The sequence below is a fragment of the Drosophila miranda genome, chromosome XL (assembly GCF_003369915.1).
Source record: "Drosophila miranda strain MSH22 chromosome XL, D.miranda_PacBio2.1, whole genome shotgun sequence".
Classification (NCBI taxonomy): domain Eukaryota; kingdom Metazoa; phylum Arthropoda; class Insecta; order Diptera; family Drosophilidae; genus Drosophila; species Drosophila miranda.
The window spans coordinates 8,957,248-8,975,833 of NC_046673.1; the positions used below are offsets into that span (position 1 = coordinate 8,957,248).

Sequence of the window (18,586 nt, forward strand, 5' to 3'; positions counted from 1 at the left end):
GAGCAGACTCAAAAACAGTCCCCATTCATGGCATGGCTCAAAGCAGACGCGCCACTGGCCACAATTCAGTCGAACACTTACGGCGCTAGCAATCGGACGCGTTTCAAAACTTGCTCTCTGCCTTCTGCCACAACACAGCCCAAGTCTGCCACAATCTGCTTCAGCTTCTGCAGAGCCCCCCTCCGTTTCCGTTTCTGCCTCTGTGACTGTCTCTGGAAAGTGTAAGCAACAAATACAAATTGATTCAAGACGGATTCGAGCTGCCGCTGAAATTTCATTGACGATTCCTTTGAGGCAAGACAGTCTCCATGCCACTTGCCACTACCAAAAATCCATCATCTCTGTGCCCCGTCCCCGTCATCGTCCCGTTCCAATTGCGTCAGGGTGTCGCGTGTTTTTCGGCCAGTCCAGTGCTAATTTTGGGCGCCACAACGCGTAGGCGTAAAGAGAAACTACACGGAAAGAGAATTTTTTTGTTTGCATTTTTGTTTCGCTTTTTTTGGTGTGAAGAAATTGAAGCCCGGCAAAGGCAACAGCGTTAGCAAAAGCAAAAGCAGGCGACCGCCGGAGACAATGAAAGCTGATTGAATATTTTATGCAAATTTCCATTGCAGCCACTCCGCGGGAAAACATACAACAGCAGCGACACCAAATCGTTGGGCAGAAAGTGTCGTCGAGCAAACAGGAAGTCGCAGGAAATCAGGTAATAAACCCATACTCGTAAATATTGTATATATTGTATATAGAAAACGACACTCTAGAGGTCTCCCATCCTATCCCATTCCATCCGCAAGTGGGAAAGCTGAAGATCAAGGCCAGTCAGTCCGTCAGGCAGTGCGGGGAGGCCACTGGCGGAACAAGGCTAAGTTGCGGCTTATCTGCGTGTCCTGGTGCCACTTCTGCCACTGCCAAGGTGAAGGTCGTGCTGCAGTTTTTGTTGTTATATAAACAGCCAGATAGGGGGACAGGGAGAGGGAGTCCCAGAGCGACTGGTCCAACGTCCAACCAACGTCCAACCCCCTGCTGTCAAGGGCTCACACTCACCCACTAACCCAGTGCGCATGTCTCTCCTCGTCCATGGGTGTCCTTTGGCCTTGCCCGAAGACGGCCTCCGTCAGGGCTATCCTCCGTCGCGTCACCAGGGGGGAGGGGGGCAGCATTGAACTTGACATAGGCCGCCAGTGGCAGCAGGCAGCGAGCACCAGCCTCCTGGTCTGCCTGTTCCCCGCTGCAGAAGCCAGAAGCCACTTTCAATGCGACCACGAAACGGTTAGCGGTAACAAGGTTAGTGGGTTAACCGCTTGGAGTGGATTCGAGTGGAGTGGAGTGGAGTGGAGTGGAGTGGTGGTGGAGCTGGGGGTCTGGTCTGTGGTCTCTCTTTCTTTCTTCTACGCCCCGGCGACGCGTCTCCCACCTCGAGCCGCGGCCCGGATTCAGGCAAACAAACCCGTTAGCAAGTGCTCTGTGCGCTTCTGATCGGCTTTAACTTTTCTTTGTCCATTAAAAGCCACTTACTCTTGGCCAAGACGACACTCGTCCGTCGATTACTTTCCCTGCTAATCAAAATTGAAAACCAAAAACAGAACCACGGAGCCACGGTCAGAGCCAGAGAGGGGGCGGAGGGTATGCAGAGCCTAATTGAAAGAAATTTGTTTGTTGCGACACGCTTGGACTTTGAAGTTGGCCATGACCATGGCCATGGCCATGGCCACGGCGATGCCGATACCAATGCGAGGCCGATGGCTGCCTGGAAGTGGCACAGCCATGGACCAAGTGAAATTGAGCGAGACGGCGGCTGCATGGATGTCGCGGAGATGGATCGCATTAGGACCGAATCGAAAACATGAAAAACAGTATCATGCGATACGAGACTCTTGATAGAGACAGCATGGATGATAGATGATAAAATAATTCGATTTGTATCAAATTTGATAAAGCCACAAACACAGGACACAGGAAACGTATGCTTCAGAAACAATACAGATTCTCGTCCGCCTCTACCTATTCCTATGGCCATTGTTCCATTTTCTGCTTATTGGAAAAAAACAAGTGTTTTGATGGGGTCTGATGGGGTCCTAACGTGTCGCAGAAAATGTTAAATAACCGATTAGTTTCGAAATGAACTTATAATGAATTTCATCAAATGAAATAGCAATAAATTGAATGAAAGTGTGAGGAATGCAAGCGAGAAATTGGAACAGCTTTAATCAGCATTCAGTCCCCGCTTAATGATCGCCCATGAGTAGGTCAGTCACTCACTCACTGGAACAGAACCTTTCTTCCCCAAAATTTCCATTTCCATGCCCTCAACATCTCGACTCAAGCAAATGTAAAATGAAATAAAATAAAAGAGGTTCGATGACTCGCGCGTGAATTGCATTTCAAAGCCGCATTTCACACTTGGCTGGCGGACATGGACCCGGACACGGACAGACTGGCAGACTGGCAGACAGGCAGGCTCACAAAACGAATGAACTCAAAGAGCCAGCCCCACACGAACCCATGAGATGCGATGCGATGCGGTCCAATCCAACCGATCCGATAATTGCATACAGAGAAACACAAGAAAAAACGAGCAACAAAAAAAAAAAAACAAGTAAATATACAAAATTAAAACTCTCCAAAATACACAACAAAAACGAGAAAGAAAGGAGCTCGCCCGAAGCCATGGATACCCTACCCTGCTAAATCACAGCTGAATGCCATAGTAGTTCCAACAATATTTACCATTCCTTCTGAGTACGGCCTGCAGTGAAAACAATGATCTGTGCTGTGCCAATGTGGTATTCAGATACTTTTCAAACTGAGCGACTAGGGGGAAGTGTTTATCTGTAAAAGTTCGAGTACACATTTACTTAATGCTGGTATACTGGTTGCTCACAATCAAAATACCCTCTGGATGGGTAGGAAAAAAGCTGTGGAATACTCGTACAAGCGGGGGGATCGGGCCGGGGCCGGGGCTGGGGCTGCGGCTAAGACGAAGCCGAAGCCAAAGCCCCGCACTCGAAAGTTTTTTAAGACAAGTTAAATGAAAACCAAAACAAACTCATTAACTGCTGGTGGTGGGGCAGAGAGAGAGAGAGAGACAGAGAGACGGGAAAAACTGAAAAAAAACTAAAAATAAACGGAAAATTACCGAGCAGCAACAATAGCCACACTTTACCTGGGGGGATAGAGGTAGAGATAGAGGTGGAGCTGTTGATGGAGCTGTTGTTGGAGTTGGCGCAGACTCCAATTTTCACTTTCACTGGGGTGTAGCCAGGGGCAGAGGTCGCGCTCTGATAAGCCCCCCAGAGAGGCAGAAAAACGCAGAATAATGCTCGTTGCTCTTTACTGTTCTGAACCGGTTACAATTCGCTTGCCGCCAAATGAGTCGCAAACAGGGAGATGACCCAAAAAGGGAGATCGGGGCCGGGTCACGTGCTCCATCTAGAGTCTGGCGTTCTGTCGTATCCATGGCCGCAGCACAGAGACGCGCTCGTAGCCGTCGGGGGCCGAGCGCCCGCAGCCGCCCAGGACAAAGCTGGCCACGCCCACCAGGTTGCCGCCGTAGGTGGCAGGACCGCCGGAGTCGCCGTGGCAGGCCCCCTTCTCGGCCTCATGCAGCAGGCACATGGTCGTGTCTGATAGAGATCCGTAGTACCTCTGCTGGCACGTGTCGCGGGCGAGTGCGCGCACATGGGCATAGAGGAGCTCATCCGAAACGGGCCCGTTCTGGAAGATGGCCCCCCACCCGGAGATGTCCACAATGGAATTGTTGGGCGGATCACTGGTCGCCAGGGAGATGGCCTTTATATAGGAGCTGAACTTCAGAGGGGATGCCAAGCGGAGCACAGCCACATCATAGCCCGAGCCGCCGTACTGGGGATGCACAATCACCTGGGCCACATTCACGAGCACTCCCCCGCTGGAGAGGCGCAGACTGCCGGCCCGAATGCTCAGCTGTGAGGCGGGAGTTCTGCCAGAGAGGAGGTAGGATCAGTGGGAAAGGGAAAATTTACAATATCCTGCCGGAAAATCCACAATCCAAAAAGTAATTATCTTACACATTCTTCCCCGACTTGACGCAGTGGGCGGCCGTCAGGACGTAGCTGGAGGACAGGATGGAGCCACCGCAGGTGAATCGCTTGTTATGCCGCAGCGAGATCTGGTGGGGGAACTGCCCCGCCACGGCCCGAGTGCCGCCGACGATGCGGGGCGAGGCTCCATCGTCCAGATCTTGGCCGCGGATGCCGCCGGCGATGCAGGTCATCAGGAGGAGAAATGCGGGGCTTCGTAAAGACATTTCCGGTTCTTTCTCGATTGGGTTGTGGCTGGATCGAGGCCTGGATCCGCTTATTTATGATAGCCCTGTGGCCGCGTCATCATCATCAGTGTCTCACAGTCAAGTCACTATCGGGGCTTGTCTTCGGTCTGGCCTCTAATGTCTGTTTCAATTAGGGCGCCTGCTCCAATTGGGGAGCTGTAATGAGAGGGTTGTGACATCACCCTCAAAAGGAAAGAACATGGCTAAGTACTGTGGAAAGACTATTGAGATTTGCATATCTTGAACGGAACTAACTGCCAAAGGGATCGTCAGCCTTTGTTAGGGATCGCAGAATGACAACAAGATGGCTTAGATTTCCAAGCGTTTTCAATTATTTTGCTTGCTTAATAACTGCATTCCAGTGTGATAGTGATGCCTGACATTGTTAGATAAAAACAAGAGCCTGCCGCCATCGTGCCATGCCATAAATTGTGCCATAAATGTTTTATAGGGAATTAGTACGGTGCGGCAATCGCCAGCCTACGTCCAGTCCAGTGGCAATCGTCTCCTTATCCTTATCACCATCAATCGAATGAGTCACCCCCAAATGCCGTCCATTAACACCGACTCTTACCGACCAAGAACAAACGACAGGGCCAATTAGTTGGGCCCCAGAGCCATGAGGTAGTATAATATTGCTAAGGGATTAGGGATCTAGGCGATCAGCGGCTGCAGCCACTCGTAGAAGCTGGACACCCGCACGAACACGTCCGGATAGCGGGAGCCGCAGGCACCCACCACAAAGTTGGTCAATCCAATAAGCTTGTCGTTGTAGACGGCTCCACTGCCCCCGTCGCCGTGGCAGGTGCCATGCTTGAGCTCGTGGGCCAGGCAGAAGCTGGTCTTGTCGTGGGCGCTGTAGGCGTCCAGGCAGACCGCCTCCTCGGCGACGGAGAGCGTGAGCTCGCGGATCTTGTAGGAGTTGCTGCCCTCCACGGTGCGGCCCCAGCCGGCGACGCTGATGAGGGAGCCCTCCGCGGGCAAGTCATCATCGCCGCTGGCAAGCTCCACGGCCATGATGCGGTCGGTAAAGGCCAGAGCGGAGGTGAGGGTGATCACGGCCACATTGTTCTGCAGCTGGTAGAAGTCCGGGTGCACGGTGACCGACTCGACGTAGACAACCTTTCCACCGGCATACTGATTGGTGCTGCCCACGCGGCACGTCAGGCGGCTGGTTTCGATCCTGGATGGGAAGGCAATATTTTTCGGTTAAAAGATATCCCTTCGTCTGTCTCTTGTGCGGGGCGGGGGTGCACTTACAGCTTTCCATCGCGGTACAGACAGTGGGCGGTGGTGACCAATTTTGTCGCGGACACGATGCTTGCGCCGCACACATGCGCATTGTCCACCCGCAGAGAGGCGGCATAGGGAGTGTCGGTGGGGCCGGCCTCGTCTCCGCCCAAGATGCGGCTCTTGAGGCCTGCCTGGCAGCCTCCTAGGAGTACAGAAAGGCAGAGCAGGGCTACCACAAGGCCACTTGATTGAATCATCTCTCTCTCTCTTTCTGTTTGTGTGGTACTTTTTCTATTGGGGGTGAATGGGTGCTTCCTCCGCCACCGATGGTTGGAACTGAAATGCGTAGCGCAAAGGCCGACCGTTTAAGTGGTCAACACCACGCAGAACCCCCCTCTCAAAGCAGCTCCCCCCTTAGCTGGTCTTATCTGGGGCTTGGACATCGGAATAAATCTAATCTTATCGCGGCCTTTTGCCAGCTAAATTGGACGTTAGGCGATGTTGTTTCCCCCGATCAATTTGCACACAGAAATACACACTCGTAATATCGATTCGATTGCATTAGTAAAAGCAGAGTCCCCTCTCCTTCGCAGATCTATGACCATGACAACAAAATGGATTCAAGAAAGATAGGAAGATGAGTAAGCCGTGAGTCAGGAACCTGATTTTCGAGTGGGACGGAAAAAAACCCCTGGAATGATCCACACAATCGAGAACATTTGATTTGCCCATTAGACTACCGAAACTCCTATGATGTAGATCTACAATAAATGTTAAATCTACTGCCCTCTTATCGAATTAGGAATAGAAAAGAACTGAAGAAGGAAAAGGTCTTTCTAGCAACAAATTCCAAATTTAGCACTACAGAAATCGAGACTGGGGTTTTCCCCAGATCTATACCAATAGAGATCTCGATTGGAAAGTTTTATTAGCGATTACCAAAATGCAGCTATAAATATTTTCCTAAGCCATAGTAGACCTGCGATTATTTCTGGCCATATATGACGATTCCAGACTCAAGAGGTTTCCGTAGATCTCTATCAATGTCGAGTCAATAAGGAAATCAGAGAGCACATTATAATGGAGTGTTAATAGAAATAATAATTCGTCGATTTTCTATAATTGGCGGTGAAATTGATCTCATATAATTGTTAATCGATAAGGAAACCTTGCTTGTCATTGGCTAAATTTGTTTAGTTTCCCACTCGACCTCGATCAGGAATAGCTTCTGGCTAGTTCTGCGTTTAATCCGAAATCACGGGATTTTTCTAGATCCCTATCAATCCAGAGTAACTCGATAAGAAATCCCTAGTAACAGGATAGAAAAATTTCAAATTGAAAAGCTTGATCAGCCCTCCCGACTGCCCAACGTCGGTCAATCCCATAACGCTAAAATCGAAGTATACCAATGGACCCTTCAAGGTCAGCTATGGAACCTTTGCTCAGGGAAATTTTTTGCAGCCAATTAATTTGCAGTAAAGACGCCACAAAACGAGGCCGCCTATCAGGCCAAATTTATGGCCGTCACTAAATTCTATAGCCTATAGTTTCTCTCTTCTTGGAAGCCCCCATAAACCGGGTCTGGGGCTGTTCCGAATTTTGGATTAGCCATGGAAACACATTTTGTTCTTGTTAATAGGAGAAAGCACTTTATGCACATGAAAAAAAAATGTTGAAAAACAAGCGCTCGTTCATCCTGTGGTCTCCTCCTGCAGATACTCGTAGTCTACTGAGCATTTGCCTCGATCCAATCGAGATAGTAGTAGATGCGAGAGGCCACGTCCGGGTAGGAGCTGCCGCAGTCCGCGAACTGGAAGCTGGTGATGCCCTGAAGCACCTTGTTGTCGTCAATGACAGCGGCGCCGGCGTCACCGCGGCAGATGCCCTCCTTCTCGGCACTGGTCAGGCACAGGCAGGACTCGTAGCCATAGCCGGCGGCCAGCTCGCAGTAGGGAGAGCTCAGCGTATTGTAGTTGGCCTTCTGCAGCTTGTAGGGGGCCGAGCCGTCAGAGACCTCGCCCCAGCCAGCCGCATAGACGGGTGTTCCGTTGGGCAGCTCCGTGGACTCCTCCTCGGCGGAGCCCTCCTCCACCTTGGTGGGCAGGGTAACGGCCGTAATGCGCTCCGTGAATACCAGGGGCTCACTTAGCGTGATGATGGCCAGATCGTGCAGGAAGTTTCCGTACGAGGGATGAATGAGGACGCTATTTACATTCACGATCTGTCCGCCGGCATACTGATTGATGCTACCCACGCGCACGCCCAAGGTGCTGGCAGCCACCCTGCAGAAGGAATTGATTAGAAGGAGGGTCACCACTTGGGTTGGGTCGGGGTCACCGATCAATACTCACGGTGTTGTGCCCATATCGGACACACAATGGGCGGCGGTCAGCAGACGGGTGTTGGAGATGATGCAGGCCATGCAGGTGTGGGCCTTGTTGTAACGCAGGGAGGCCGACCAGGGAAAATCGAAGGCGGTGGCATCTTCGCCGCCTAGAATGCGGCCCTCGGGCGAGGACTGAGCCACCGAGAGGAGCAGGGACAGGGCTAGCAGAGCGAGCGCTAGACGTGGAACAGCCATGGCTATGGAATATCAACTGATTTCAATGGCCAATCGATAGCCACTCCACGGCCAATCCCAGCCCCAACCAAAGCCCCAGCTTTCCGCCGTTCCGCTTTCTTGGCCCGGCCTGCAGCTCTTCAGCTAATCTTGAGCACAAACAACGATAAGCGTCGGGGCGATTTACGAGCCGTCCCGCACTCGATAAGATTCGGTTATGGGTAGACCTATCCCCGGCACCATAAAAGCCTCTATAAAGGGTTCCAGACTAGGAAGCGGACTGCTCAGTTCTCTTCAAAGCCAGCATGCAATCAGTTCAGACACTCCTCGTCCTTCTCCTGGCAGTGGCCATGGGCGTGCAGGCCTCCCGGCTGCCCGCGGATGTCGGCTCCCATCCATATGCCATCTCCCTGCAGCGCAATGGAGCCCACATCGCCGGCGGTGCTCTGATCAGCCAGCGATGGGCTCTGACCGCCGCCCACTGTGTGACCGTGGGTGGGGGTCAGGAAAGGTAGAACCGCGCCCGCTCGAAAAAAGATTCGAGTCACCCATTAATCACTGCCACTAATCTTCCCGTAGCTATCCCGCCCGCACATTCCTCGTCCGCGCTGGCAGTATTCAGCGCCTTGTTGGGGGCCAGCTGGTGGCCCTCTCTAGGATCGTGGTGCATAGCGACTACTCCAGCGGCGGCGTTGGGGCCAACGACCTGGCCCTCTTGGAGCTGGCCTCCCCATTGACCCTCAATGCCAACACCGAGCCCATTGGGCTGGCCAGCGAGCGTCCTGCCGTAGGCTCCCAGATCACCTTCGCCGGCTGGGGATCGTCACAGCCCGACGGAGCGCTCAGCCACGGCCTGCAGGTGGCCACCAGGCAGTCGATCAGTGCCGATGCGTGCCAGGAGTCCTTGTTCCTCAGTCAGGAAGATCTTCTCTGCCTGGTACCCGAAGCGGATGACGTGGAGAGCTCTGGTCTCTGCACCGGCGACGCCGGCTCCCCGGCTGTCTACAACAACCAATTGGTGGGCATTGCCGCCTTCTTTGTCAGCAGCTGCGGCACCGAGCAGCCCGATGGCTATGTGGATGTGACCCAGCACCTCGACTGGATAGCCGAGAACAGTGCTTGAATAAAACCAATCGAAAATTCACTAAATTGTGATCTTCCTCAAATGGAATGGCTTTCAAGGCCCAGTCCATGGGTCATTATCTTTTTCTGAAGCCTAGGTTGAAGTCTACTCTCTAATATGTATCCTGAACTTCATTTCGATAGGTTTTAGTGGTAGTTTCAAGGCAGCTGCATTCTCTGAAAAGTTATAGTTTAACTCTATCTTGATAGAATCTTTATTCAGGAAACCGGGACTTCATTGATCCAAACAGAGATTTGTTCTTTAATATTCTTGACTTTGCTCAAACGCGCTCAAAATTTCAATTTGAATGCTTAATATTTCGGTAAGCATAAGCTGCAAAAGGTCTTCGGCTGATTCTAAGCTGCATTCGTTAGCTTTTCAGAATTTTAATGTTCTTCAACACTGAATGTAGCTCTCAATGTATGTATGTATGAATGTAGTACTCAAGTTATGTGGAAAAACGCAAGCTTACTTCAGAAAAGAACATTAAACAAAACTCATAATTAATGACGAATTTGTTGTGTTGTGTGGGATTTTATTTGGCTGTTGACTAGTACTAGCTTTGGTTTAATAAAAATCACATGGAACTATGGATCTGCCAGGGTATCTACAACTTTGTTACCCCATGCTGGTCTTTTAATGTACTTTTCGCTTTTTCTACTTAATAGACGGAATTTCTATCACACAATCTAATCTAATAATCGTATATGAAGTGTGTATAACGAACATTGAAGTTTTTTCTGAATGGTGGTACCTTAGCAATAAGCCTTTTTCCTTTTTCTTGAAGGCTCTTGCTGCTTGGGCTATATTTTAGAATGTAATCCAAGTGTCATTCTATACAGAATATCATAGAAACAATCATATATTTTTGAATGGCTAAGACGCCGATTGGACCAAGGTCCAAAAGTCATTTCCTAATATACGTATGAGTGTACGAAAAATGGATAGATAACCATTTTTTGCCTGTTAGAAACATCCGATGGACCTTTTCGTAAGTGCCATTCCCCTATCACATAGTCCCTGTTGAAGAACTGGGCTTCCATGTCTATTCATTTCTGTCCCGGAAACACCATTGAGACACTCTCTTCTTGCTTGAATATGAAATAAAGTAGTTTTGAAATTTATTGGATATGCTGCTGGATCCAATCATAGTTGGCCGCAATGCTGATGAAGCGCTCTGGGAGCAGGCCACCGCATTCGCCCAGCATCTCGCCGGCCAGACCCACCAGCTTCTGCTGGTAGACGGCAGGTCCGCCAATGTCGCCTCTGCAGATGCCATTGCGACGCTCATGGCCCAGGCAGAGCACTTGGTCGTTCTCCTGGGGCTCATCCTCGCTATAGCTCAAACGGCACTCACGGGCGGGCATTACGGCGGCCTGGCCAATCTGCAGGGTGCGGTGCATGTTGGCCTCCGATTCGGTGGTGCGTCCAAAGCCGGAGATATCCACCTGGGCACCCACTGGTGGGTTTTCGCTGGCCAGTGCCACGGCACTCACGTTCTCGTCGAAGACAATGGGCTCCTTGAGGCGGAGCAGGGCCAGGCCGGTCTTGAGGGTGTTGTAGTTGGGATTGATCGTGATCTCCTCAACGCGAATTTCCTTGCCGCCGGTGTAGAGATCCACGGATCCAAAGGTGATGCCAAAGAGGTTAGGAGACCAACTGAAAGTAAAGGATAGATGAGCCTCGTTCATCCTCTTGCTTTATTCCCTTTCCACTTACGGCGTGTTCTTGCCATCGGAGCAGACACAGGTGAGGGCTGTGAGGGCATAGCGCTCGGCGATGATCACGACACCGCAGTTGTAGCTGCCACCGATTGAGAGGGCAGCCTGGTAGGGCAGCTGACCTAGGACGGCGTCCTCGCCACCGGCCACACGACCCTGGGGTAGGGCCTGGCTCAGACAGCAGGCCAGCAGGATAAGTCCAGCGGATAGGGTGAGCTTCATGGTTCGTTCTTCTTCTGGTCAAGAGATGGCGTGAGATGGTGCCGGCTCTCTGCTTTTATAGTCAATCTGCCTGGAGGTGGGAGTATCTTATCAGGGCCCATGGAGCCAGATAGGGTATAGATAGTGTCATCCGGTTACAGTCGCCGAGTTGATTAGACAAGCCGAAGAAGCCTTCGGGTGGGGCATGGGGTATCTGTACTGATCTATTTCTGGGAACTCGCCAGGCCAGGCCGGGCCTCTGTGCTCTGGTATCAATGAACTCTGATCGCCGATCGCTGATCGCTGACCAGCTTGCTAGCCTGCCAGCCTGCCAGGGGAACACGTTTCAGTGTCACAGAGTCAGAGCCACAGCCACAGCCACCGAGAGAGGCCAATGATCGCGTCTGGTGGCACGTAGCACATTCGATTTGGCCTCAGCCGCACAACCTGTTGCTGCCTGCTGTCCATCTCCTCATCCTCATCCGTCAGAAACTCATCTGTCCACAATGTATCTTTCATGGTCTTTAAATGGTCTGCCTGGCGGGCAGCTTTGTGCATTCGCAGACTCGCCGTCGCCCCAACATGATCTTGCGAAAGAGCATCGCTGGCCAGCTGCTGCAGCTGTTCGCCCTCATCATCATCCATGCCTCCTGCCACACCCTGGCCAGTGCCAAGACGGTGAACCCTGGCGGCGGAGAGCTCCAGCAGCAGCCACAACTGGAGCAGCAGCAGCCGATCCAGGGTCTGCCCGAGCCGAGAGCCTACATGCCGGATTCCCAGAACCTGGACTTTGTCTACCACGATCACGAGGAGCTCACGCGCTTCCTGAGGTGAGTCCCCTCCGCCCAGCTCTGGTTAGATGAATTTCCATTGACATCCTTCCCTTCGACAGAGCCACCAGTGCCAGGTATCCCAACCTGACGGCCCTCTACTCGATCGGCAAGTCCATCCAGGGCCGTGATCTCTGGGTGATGGTGGTCAGCTCCTCGCCGTACGAGCACATGATCGGCAAGCCGGACGTCAAGTACGTGGGCAACATCCACGGCAACGAGCCCGTGGGCCGCGAGATGCTGCTGCACCTCATCCAGTACTTTGTGACCAGCTACAGCTCGGACCAGTATGTCAAGTGGCTGTTGGACAACACTCGGATCCACATTCTGCCCACCATGAATCCGGATGGCTATGCGGTGTCCAAGGAGGGCACCTGCGATGGTGGTCAGGGCAGGTAAGAGGCTCGTTGCAAGTCATCACCACCTAAAGGCACCTTCCTCACGGATATTCCGCAGATACAATGCCCGCGGGTTCGACTTGAACCGCAACTTTCCGGACTACTTCAAGCAGAACAACAAGCGCGGGCAGCCGGAGACGGATGCGGTCAAGGACTGGATATCCAAGATACAGTTCGTGCTGAGCGGCAGCCTCCATGGAGGTGCATTGGTGGCCAGTTACCCCTACGACAATACGCCAAACTCCAGTAAGTAGTCCGAGAAGTACGCCTCTAGATATAGCCACCGATTCTTCCAGTTTAAACCCTCGCAGATGTGACTTACAGCCATTACAATATACATTCTTGATCTCAACCCCTGTCCGCTGTGTCCGCTTAGAACAAAAATATCCTTTAGCGTAGTCTTCTGCCAATTACCAGGATGTTGCATGAGGCACCAAAAATCAGTTCTTTCGATTCTCTCTTCACCTATGCTTCGTCAATGGCCTAAGCAGCTGAGTCGGTTCCCACAATCCAGTAACAAAAACAACAGTCTTTGGCGAGGTGCACAGAAGACCTGTCTTTCGGTCCCACGAATCCAATAAGAAAATGGAATTTGTTTTTGATGCAATATCTTGGTAATTGGATGGTCTTTGGTTGGGATCATTGTCTATATATGTATGTTTGAATATAATCTGCAAGGGTATCAAAGGCAGATGCACTGTCTCGCTGTAGAGATCAGATTTATAAAGCTGACTTTGTACTTTAATGCTTGCCTTCGCACCAATATGGCTGCTCAAAGGGATCTGCCGTTCGTCCGCCCTGTGCGCGAGTGAGTACACAGACTGCTGCCTGAGCGACCCATCTAACCGCGAATGCCCCTCTTCTCTTTTCCCCCCACATGTCCTCTGGGTGCAGTGTTCCAGACCTATTCGGCGGCCCCCTCGCTGACCCCCGACGACGATGTGCTGAAGCATCTGTCGCTGGTCTATGCCCGGAACCATGCCAAGATGTCCCGTGGAGTGGCCTGCAAGTCGGCCACGCCGGCCTTCGAGAACGGCATCACCAATGGAGCGGCCTGGTATCCCCTGACGGGGGGAATGCAGGACTACAATTACGTGTGGTATGGCTGCATGGAGATCACGCTGGAGATCTCCTGCTGCAAGTTCCCGCCCGCCTACGAGCTGAAGAAGTACTGGGAGGACAATCAGCTGGTACGTTGCAAGTCCTCTCGAGTGTTTCTTTTCGATTCTTACTCGCCCCATCATGTAGTCACTCATCAAATTCCTGGCCGAGGCGCATCGTGGTGTCCAGGGCTTTGTCTTCGATCCGGCGGGCATGCCCATTGAGCGGGCCTCCATCAAGATCAAGGGACGCGACGTTGGCTTCCAGACCACCAAGTACGGCGAGTTCTGGCGCATCCTCCTGCCCGGCTACTACAAGGCAGAGGTGAGTATTTGCATAATTTCGAACTTTCGACGATCATCCACTGATTATCGTGTGCATTTCTCTCAGGTCTTTGCCGAGGGCTTTGCCCCCCGCGAGGTGGAGTTCGTCATTGTGGAGCAGCATCCCACGCTGCTAAATGTGACGCTGCAGTCCTCAAAGGTAGGTCCATCCACTGCCCATCCATTGGGGTCTCCCATCTACTTCCTAAGAAATTCACTTCCTGGTGCTGGCTAACCTTTACCCTCTAACCCAAGCCGTACCTGGTGGCCTCTTCAGTTGCCTCCAGCGTCACCACGGCCAAGACGCGTCGGGTGAACGACAAGCTGCAGTTGGCCGCTGACTAGATCGGATCCCCCTCTGAACCGAGCTCCCGGTGTGAATGGCTGGCGTGTAAATACAATCGGAAGTGCTTTAGTCTTAAGGTGTGCTAACACTACACTAACCCGATATGACCTCCGAAGCTCCTAGTAATCCTCAACCCCTTACTCATAGATCTACTTGTTTTCCACATTCCCACTCCAATACTCCAACAATGTTCTGTCTAGTTCCGCCATTAGTTTCTTCTTTATTTGAATACTAATGCACACTCTTAAGAATACCTTTGGTCCATCCTTTAGTTCCTGCCTGTATTTCAATTCTTCCCGTAGTTCCTCCGCTTCCCAAGTAGTTTGTAGAGAATGCTCGATGGGAATACTATGTTTAAATTGTAAGAGTCGTTCTGGTGTAAGGAGACCCATGCCAGACGCTTAAGTGTTGCTTGTTATTGGTATTGTATAGAAAACTGAATGCAGAATCTTGGCCAAGAGTGGACAATAAACGTATCTCGAATCTACTACTATTTGCAATCCCTCCCATTTCGATTTCACAGCGCATTGAGGGCATCGGCGGTCCAATGGTTTCCGTCGGCGGCGTTGGAGTTGGCGTTGGCGGCTCTCCGGGCGGCATATACAGGCCCATGCAGGCGGCGCAGCACTACAGGCCCCAAATGCCGCCATATGCGGCAGCCACCTCCAACGACGGGATCTTCTCGACCATCAGCAATGGGCTGAATAGCCTCTATTCGAACATATTCGGTTGATGGGCAGCATCCGCAATAGTCTATAAGGATTTTTTGTTTTACTCTTAGTCTTAGGATTGTGACTACTTCCGTCGTACTATTTATTGTGAGCGATGACAACGGGACAGGACAACAATAAAGCCTTCTCCCAGTGCAATCTATCATAAAAGCAACGTGTTTTCCTTCGTGACATTTAAAGAAATATACAAAATATCCCTTGACACTATAGTCCAAGTGTAATCTATCAACTCCATATTCACCATATTATTCTCTCACTCTGGAGGCAAAGGTTCAACAAAATTTAGTCCGGTTTTCCAATCAAACTCAAACATTTGCCCGAAAAACAAACAAAAATTCTCTTGGATTCTAAAAACCATACAATTATTAAGCACGGACTGAGACCCCAGACCTAGAGGACCAAGGAAGTACAGAAGATGAACAGCCACGACCAGCCGATGCGCTGCCCAGCCACTGACTCGCATGTCATCGGAATGGGAGACAGCAGATTTGAGTTTCGGGTGAGTACACGTACGGATCATCCAGCCAATCCACCTGGGATCCATCGCTAATACGTGGAGTCCCAAGCAGTTCTCTAGTCCGGACTCCATTCCGAATGCCGTGAAGCGCCACAACAAACAGCGTGCGGCCGAGTTGGCCGAGAAGAGTCGCCTGCGGTCTGACTTGAGGTCGAACGCTCCGATCTTCTGCAAGGTACGCCATCCCGGCCGTGATGTCCTCGGCCAGTTCACGTCGCGGGACACGGATGTGGAGACACAGCTCTCGCTGAACTCATCTGGCGACAATCAGGCGGACGAGACAGGACAAGGGGACAAGCCCCAGCAGCTGAGGGTAAAGTTCAGGAAGCGTCCTGTGACTAGCAAGTGTCTCCACTTCCAGGACACCAGCGAGACCCAGTTCTTTTCGCTTCAATCTTTGGCCAACAGGAAGGACGAAGAGAGCGTGGAGAACGAGCGGCTTGTGTTCAAGATCGCGGAGCACAAGCGTCTTTGCGCTGGATGCGACTTTAATCCCCATTGCCAAGCCCATGCCCCTTCCAGGTTGAAGAAGAAACCCGTGATTAGAAGGTGTCACTTCACCCAGGACCCCATCCACCAAAACAGCGAGCGCTTGGAGGCCCTGCACCGGGAGGTGTGCGAGGAGTTGGAGTCCTTGAAATCTCTGGCCTGTTTGAGTCAGCAGGAGGACCATGCCCCAATTGCGCAAAACCAGCAGTCTCCGCGACGGTTCAAGGTCCATAAGAGGGGCCCCGAGCAGCCATCGTCCAAGCCAGCGGTGCCGCCCAGGGCTCAGAGGTGGGAGCTGAAGCTTCCGTCCAAGCAGAGGAAGACTCCGGCAAAGTTCCCGGTCAGTGCCGATGATCTGATGCAGCGCCTCAGGAGCTCGATGCTAGCGACCACCGATGCTGGCCATGGGGATGGCGGCTGCAGGAAGGCACTTGTCCAGAAGGCCGTCAAATTGGACTACAGGGAGCCGGAGGCCAGTTTTGTGGACATAATACCCTCGGCAATGATATCGCAGGCCATCGAGGTCAACGTCTGCCAGGCCGTGAACACCACCAACTGTGCGGCCAGCCAGTTCATGCATCAGCACCGCAGCCTGGAGCCGGAGCCGACGTCGCCCTTCTTTTGGGAGGACAGTGACCTCGATCACGAGTACGACGACCGCAGCGGCTACCTCTGCCAGCTGGAGAGCCGTCCCAGCTACAATACCAGTCAAACGGACGAGAAGCACCTGGCGGAGGAGAGACAGAACAAGCCGATCTTCTTCGAGATGGAACGCTGTCCGCACCGCCTGAGTCTGCTGCGGAGCCTGAGTCCGCTGCAATACACCTCCCAGTGGTCGGAGGAGACTCCGCGTGGGCCGAGGTCCCAGGAGACGCTGGCAAGTCCAAGCCGGCGGCACGTGCTGCCGCGGCCCCGGAGCTACAAGCGGCTTCTCAAGAAGAACCCCAAGATGGCTCAAAAAATGTGCACTCCTCGGCCTCGTGCAACGTCCGAAACGGATCAGAGTGATGAGCTTCCCACCCCAGCTCTGGCCCACGTTCGTCAGCCCGGAGGCGGGGACTCGCGCAACATCCGCCGTCAGCCCGGTGGCCGGGACAAGGTCATCCTCTCACGGGCACCTGCAGGCCGTGAAAAGCAGAGCCTTTCGATCCCTATACCGACGACGGACACCTCCCCGCACCAGGCCCCAAACACGACGCCTTCGCCGACGAGGCGTCGGAAGACCCGACCGGTGATGTTCAGCCAGTCGCTGGAGGATCTGAAGTACGAGAAGCTGGGCATCTACAACAAGATCTCGCTGACCCAGGAGCGGATCATCAGCGCACTGGACCGCCTGCAGAACAGCCTCCTGCAGCTCCAAGTGCCCGAGTGCAACACCTTGGAGCGAAAGAAGCGGGAGCGGAACGCCTTCGAGTTCTGTGTGCGCTTCTCGCGCAACTTCCTCTATCCCCTGAAGGGAATGATCGACGATGTGCGCCGCACCCCGGTGGGCTATTTCAACAGTGCCACCTCCAACGAGGCCTGCCAGCGGGTGGTGTGTGTGTATGGGCTGATGCACCAGTCGATCGCCACGTACCAGCGCCAGCTGCGGTTCTTCCTCCTGGACAAGGTGCCGCAGAAGCTGAGCGCCCTCATGGAGATGATCTACACGCTGAGCAGCACGTGCGTGGAGAAGGGCATACTGGATAGACACGATCCGGTGGTCGAGTGCCTGCTGGAGCGCTCCACAAAGTTCCTCACCTTCATCGAGGACATGCAGGAGGAGCGGTTCAAGGTGGCCCGCGAGCACTACCGCCGCTCCCAGAAGCAGGCCCATCCCGCCAATGGGAATGCGCACTCGTCCCATCCCAAGCATCCGGCTCTCCACTCGTCGTTCCACGATAAGAAGCCCAAACATAAATACGACCTCAAGATGTGTCTCAACGATCACAAGTTGTACGAGCCGCGCCTGGTGCCCAAGAAGAAGCCCCAAGATCTGAAGCGCTCCCGCCTCGTCCGGACGAGGAACAGCGGAGCCCCCGCCCACCAACCAGGTGCGGGAGCTCCACAAAATAACATCGATGTACATCTTATGCGGTCGGGGCTGGAAGATGTCAAGACGCAGGTGGAACTGGACGACATCCCCTACAGTAAGTGGCTGGCACTGCGATCACCCAAAGCAAAGGACGCCGAACAGAAGTCGCAGAAGACGGCCAGCCGCAAAGCACAGAAGGAAGATGAGCTCCAGCAGGCCCTGCTCGAGGCATTCCGTCATGTGTCCAGAGATCAAGTGCATCAGGTGCTCGATCCCCTGATGCGTTCACTTGGTGCCCTCCTGGACGATAAGGTGAGCGACAGACTACCGTTTTACCTCCATGCCATCACTGACTTTGCTCACCTTCTCTTTTCCAGCTCCCAAAACATTTAAGTTAAACTTTAATTATTAATTTGATTGAATTCCCCAAAATTTAAAGTCTAATTTTCGGGAAGCAAAAACAAAATTGAAAACAAAATAGATGGGTTATTTACAGAGAATGAGTTTGTATGGAAAGTGGGTGAGAACGTTGCCCACGGAGCGAAACCAAATTGAAGAGTATGAATTTCAAATAAAGGAAGTTACTTTGGTTCTGCAAACGAATCCCAATGGATTTGTATGAATTTGGGGGCTATACTAAGATCCGGCACAAATTCAATTTCAATTACTCGAGCTTTCGTTTCACCTCTGGCA

General features: G+C 52.4%; 7 protein-coding genes across 14 annotated transcripts; 3 read left to right on the forward strand and 4 right to left on the reverse strand.

Annotated features, from left to right (window-relative positions):
• The first annotated feature begins 55 nt into the window (after positions 1-55).
• LOC108164720 (carboxypeptidase D) lies at positions 56-15,015 on the forward strand. 8 transcript variants are annotated; one of them, XM_017300606.2, is made up of 10 exons: positions 56-221; positions 615-703; positions 11,709-11,974; positions 12,037-12,369; positions 12,431-12,618; positions 13,139-13,180; positions 13,267-13,562; positions 13,621-13,797; positions 13,864-13,956; positions 14,666-15,015. In XM_017300606.2, exons 3-10 carry the CDS (start codon positions 11,727-11,729, stop codon positions 14,873-14,875), a joined length of 1,587 nt encoding a protein of 528 aa, XP_017156095.1. In that variant the 5' UTR covers positions 56-221; positions 615-703; positions 11,709-11,726; the 3' UTR covers positions 14,876-15,015. The 8 variants fall into 8 exon arrangements, with proteins under 8 accessions (XP_017156095.1, XP_017156094.1, XP_017156096.1 ...); XM_017300605.2 differs by having other exon boundaries at positions 57-221; positions 11,693-11,974; XM_017300607.2 differs by having other exon boundaries at positions 57-221; positions 11,693-11,974; positions 13,151-13,180.
• Positions 3,315-4,319, reverse strand: LOC108164775 (serine protease SP24D). Its single transcript, XM_017300695.2, has 2 exons — positions 4,047-4,319; positions 3,315-3,958 (listed from the first exon to the last, which is right to left on the reverse strand). Exons 1-2 carry the CDS (start codon positions 4,283-4,285, stop codon positions 3,430-3,432), a joined length of 768 nt encoding a protein of 255 aa, XP_017156184.1. The 5' UTR covers positions 4,286-4,319; the 3' UTR covers positions 3,315-3,429.
• On the reverse strand, positions 4,907-5,880 carry LOC108164777 (chymotrypsin-1). The gene is made up of 2 exons (XM_017300698.2): positions 5,567-5,880; positions 4,907-5,489 (listed from the first exon to the last, which is right to left on the reverse strand). The coding sequence occupies exons 1-2, from the start codon at positions 5,794-5,796 to the stop codon at positions 4,961-4,963; spliced, it is 759 nt and encodes a 252-aa protein (XP_017156187.1). The 5' UTR covers positions 5,797-5,880; the 3' UTR covers positions 4,907-4,960.
• On the reverse strand, positions 7,166-8,139 carry LOC108164721 (trypsin beta). The gene is made up of 2 exons (XM_017300611.2): positions 7,891-8,139; positions 7,166-7,821 (listed from the first exon to the last, which is right to left on the reverse strand). The coding sequence occupies exons 1-2, from the start codon at positions 8,118-8,120 to the stop codon at positions 7,266-7,268; spliced, it is 786 nt and encodes a 261-aa protein (XP_017156100.1). The 5' UTR covers positions 8,121-8,139; the 3' UTR covers positions 7,166-7,265.
• On the forward strand, positions 8,368-9,248 carry LOC108164778 (serine protease SP24D). The gene is made up of 2 exons (XM_017300699.2): positions 8,368-8,610; positions 8,679-9,248. The coding sequence occupies exons 1-2, from the start codon at positions 8,405-8,407 to the stop codon at positions 9,220-9,222; spliced, it is 750 nt and encodes a 249-aa protein (XP_017156188.1). The 5' UTR covers positions 8,368-8,404; the 3' UTR covers positions 9,223-9,248.
• Positions 10,310-11,203, reverse strand: LOC108164776 (serine protease SP24D). Its single transcript, XM_017300697.2, has 2 exons — positions 10,942-11,203; positions 10,310-10,881 (listed from the first exon to the last, which is right to left on the reverse strand). The coding sequence occupies exons 1-2, from the start codon at positions 11,163-11,165 to the stop codon at positions 10,344-10,346; spliced, it is 762 nt and encodes a 253-aa protein (XP_017156186.1). The 5' UTR covers positions 11,166-11,203; the 3' UTR covers positions 10,310-10,343.
• A 104-nt stretch (positions 15,016-15,119) lies between the features above and the next one.
• Positions 15,120-18,496, forward strand: LOC108164719. The gene is made up of 3 exons (XM_017300604.2): positions 15,120-15,372; positions 15,443-18,205; positions 18,271-18,496. Exons 1-3 carry the CDS (start codon positions 15,289-15,291, stop codon positions 18,289-18,291), a joined length of 2,868 nt encoding a protein of 955 aa, XP_017156093.1. The 5' UTR covers positions 15,120-15,288; the 3' UTR covers positions 18,292-18,496.
• Positions 18,497-18,586: the final 90 nt, after the last annotated feature.

Excerpts from the sequence above, each read along its gene's own strand:
- LOC108164776 (XM_017300697.2), bottom strand. The coding sequence starts at position 11,165 with ATGAAGCTCACCCTATCCGCTGGACTTATCCTGCTGGCCTGCTGTCTG. Across the intron at positions 10,882-10,941 it reads TCCGATGGCAAGAACACGCC|TTGGTCTCCTAACCTCTTTG; the intron begins GTAAGTGGAAAG and ends CTTTACTTTCAG.
- LOC108164721 (XM_017300611.2), bottom strand. The coding sequence starts at position 8,120 with ATGGCTGTTCCACGTCTAGCGCTCGCTCTGCTAGCCCTGTCCCTGCTC. Across the intron at positions 7,822-7,890 it reads TCCGATATGGGCACAACACC|GGTGGCTGCCAGCACCTTGG; the intron begins GTGAGTATTGAT and ends TTCCTTCTGCAG.
- LOC108164777 (XM_017300698.2), bottom strand. The coding sequence starts at position 5,796 with ATGATTCAATCAAGTGGCCTTGTGGTAGCCCTGCTCTGCCTTTCTGTA. Across the intron at positions 5,490-5,566 it reads CTGTACCGCGATGGAAAGCT|GATCGAAACCAGCCGCCTGA; the intron begins GTAAGTGCACCC and ends CTTCCCATCCAG.
- LOC108164720 (XM_017300606.2), top strand. The coding sequence starts at position 11,727 with ATGATCTTGCGAAAGAGCATCGCTGGCCAGCTGCTGCAGCTGTTCGCC. Across the intron at positions 11,975-12,036 it reads GAGCTCACGCGCTTCCTGAG|AGCCACCAGTGCCAGGTATC; the intron begins GTGAGTCCCCTC and ends TCCCTTCGACAG. Across the intron at positions 13,181-13,266 it reads TTCGTCCGCCCTGTGCGCGA|TGTTCCAGACCTATTCGGCG; the intron begins GTGAGTACACAG and ends CTCTGGGTGCAG.
- LOC108164778 (XM_017300699.2), top strand. The coding sequence starts at position 8,405 with ATGCAATCAGTTCAGACACTCCTCGTCCTTCTCCTGGCAGTGGCCATG. Across the intron at positions 8,611-8,678 it reads GTGGGTGGGGGTCAGGAAAG|CTATCCCGCCCGCACATTCC; the intron begins GTAGAACCGCGC and ends ATCTTCCCGTAG.
- LOC108164775 (XM_017300695.2), bottom strand. The coding sequence starts at position 4,285 with ATGTCTTTACGAAGCCCCGCATTTCTCCTCCTGATGACCTGCATCGCC. Across the intron at positions 3,959-4,046 it reads GTCAAGTCGGGGAAGAATGT|AACTCCCGCCTCACAGCTGA; the intron begins GTAAGATAATTA and ends CCTCTCTGGCAG.
- LOC108164719 (XM_017300604.2), top strand. The coding sequence starts at position 15,289 with ATGAACAGCCACGACCAGCCGATGCGCTGCCCAGCCACTGACTCGCAT. Across the intron at positions 15,373-15,442 it reads ACAGCAGATTTGAGTTTCGG|TTCTCTAGTCCGGACTCCAT; the intron begins GTGAGTACACGT and ends AGTCCCAAGCAG. Across the intron at positions 18,206-18,270 it reads GTGCCCTCCTGGACGATAAG|CTCCCAAAACATTTAAGTTA; the intron begins GTGAGCGACAGA and ends TCTCTTTTCCAG.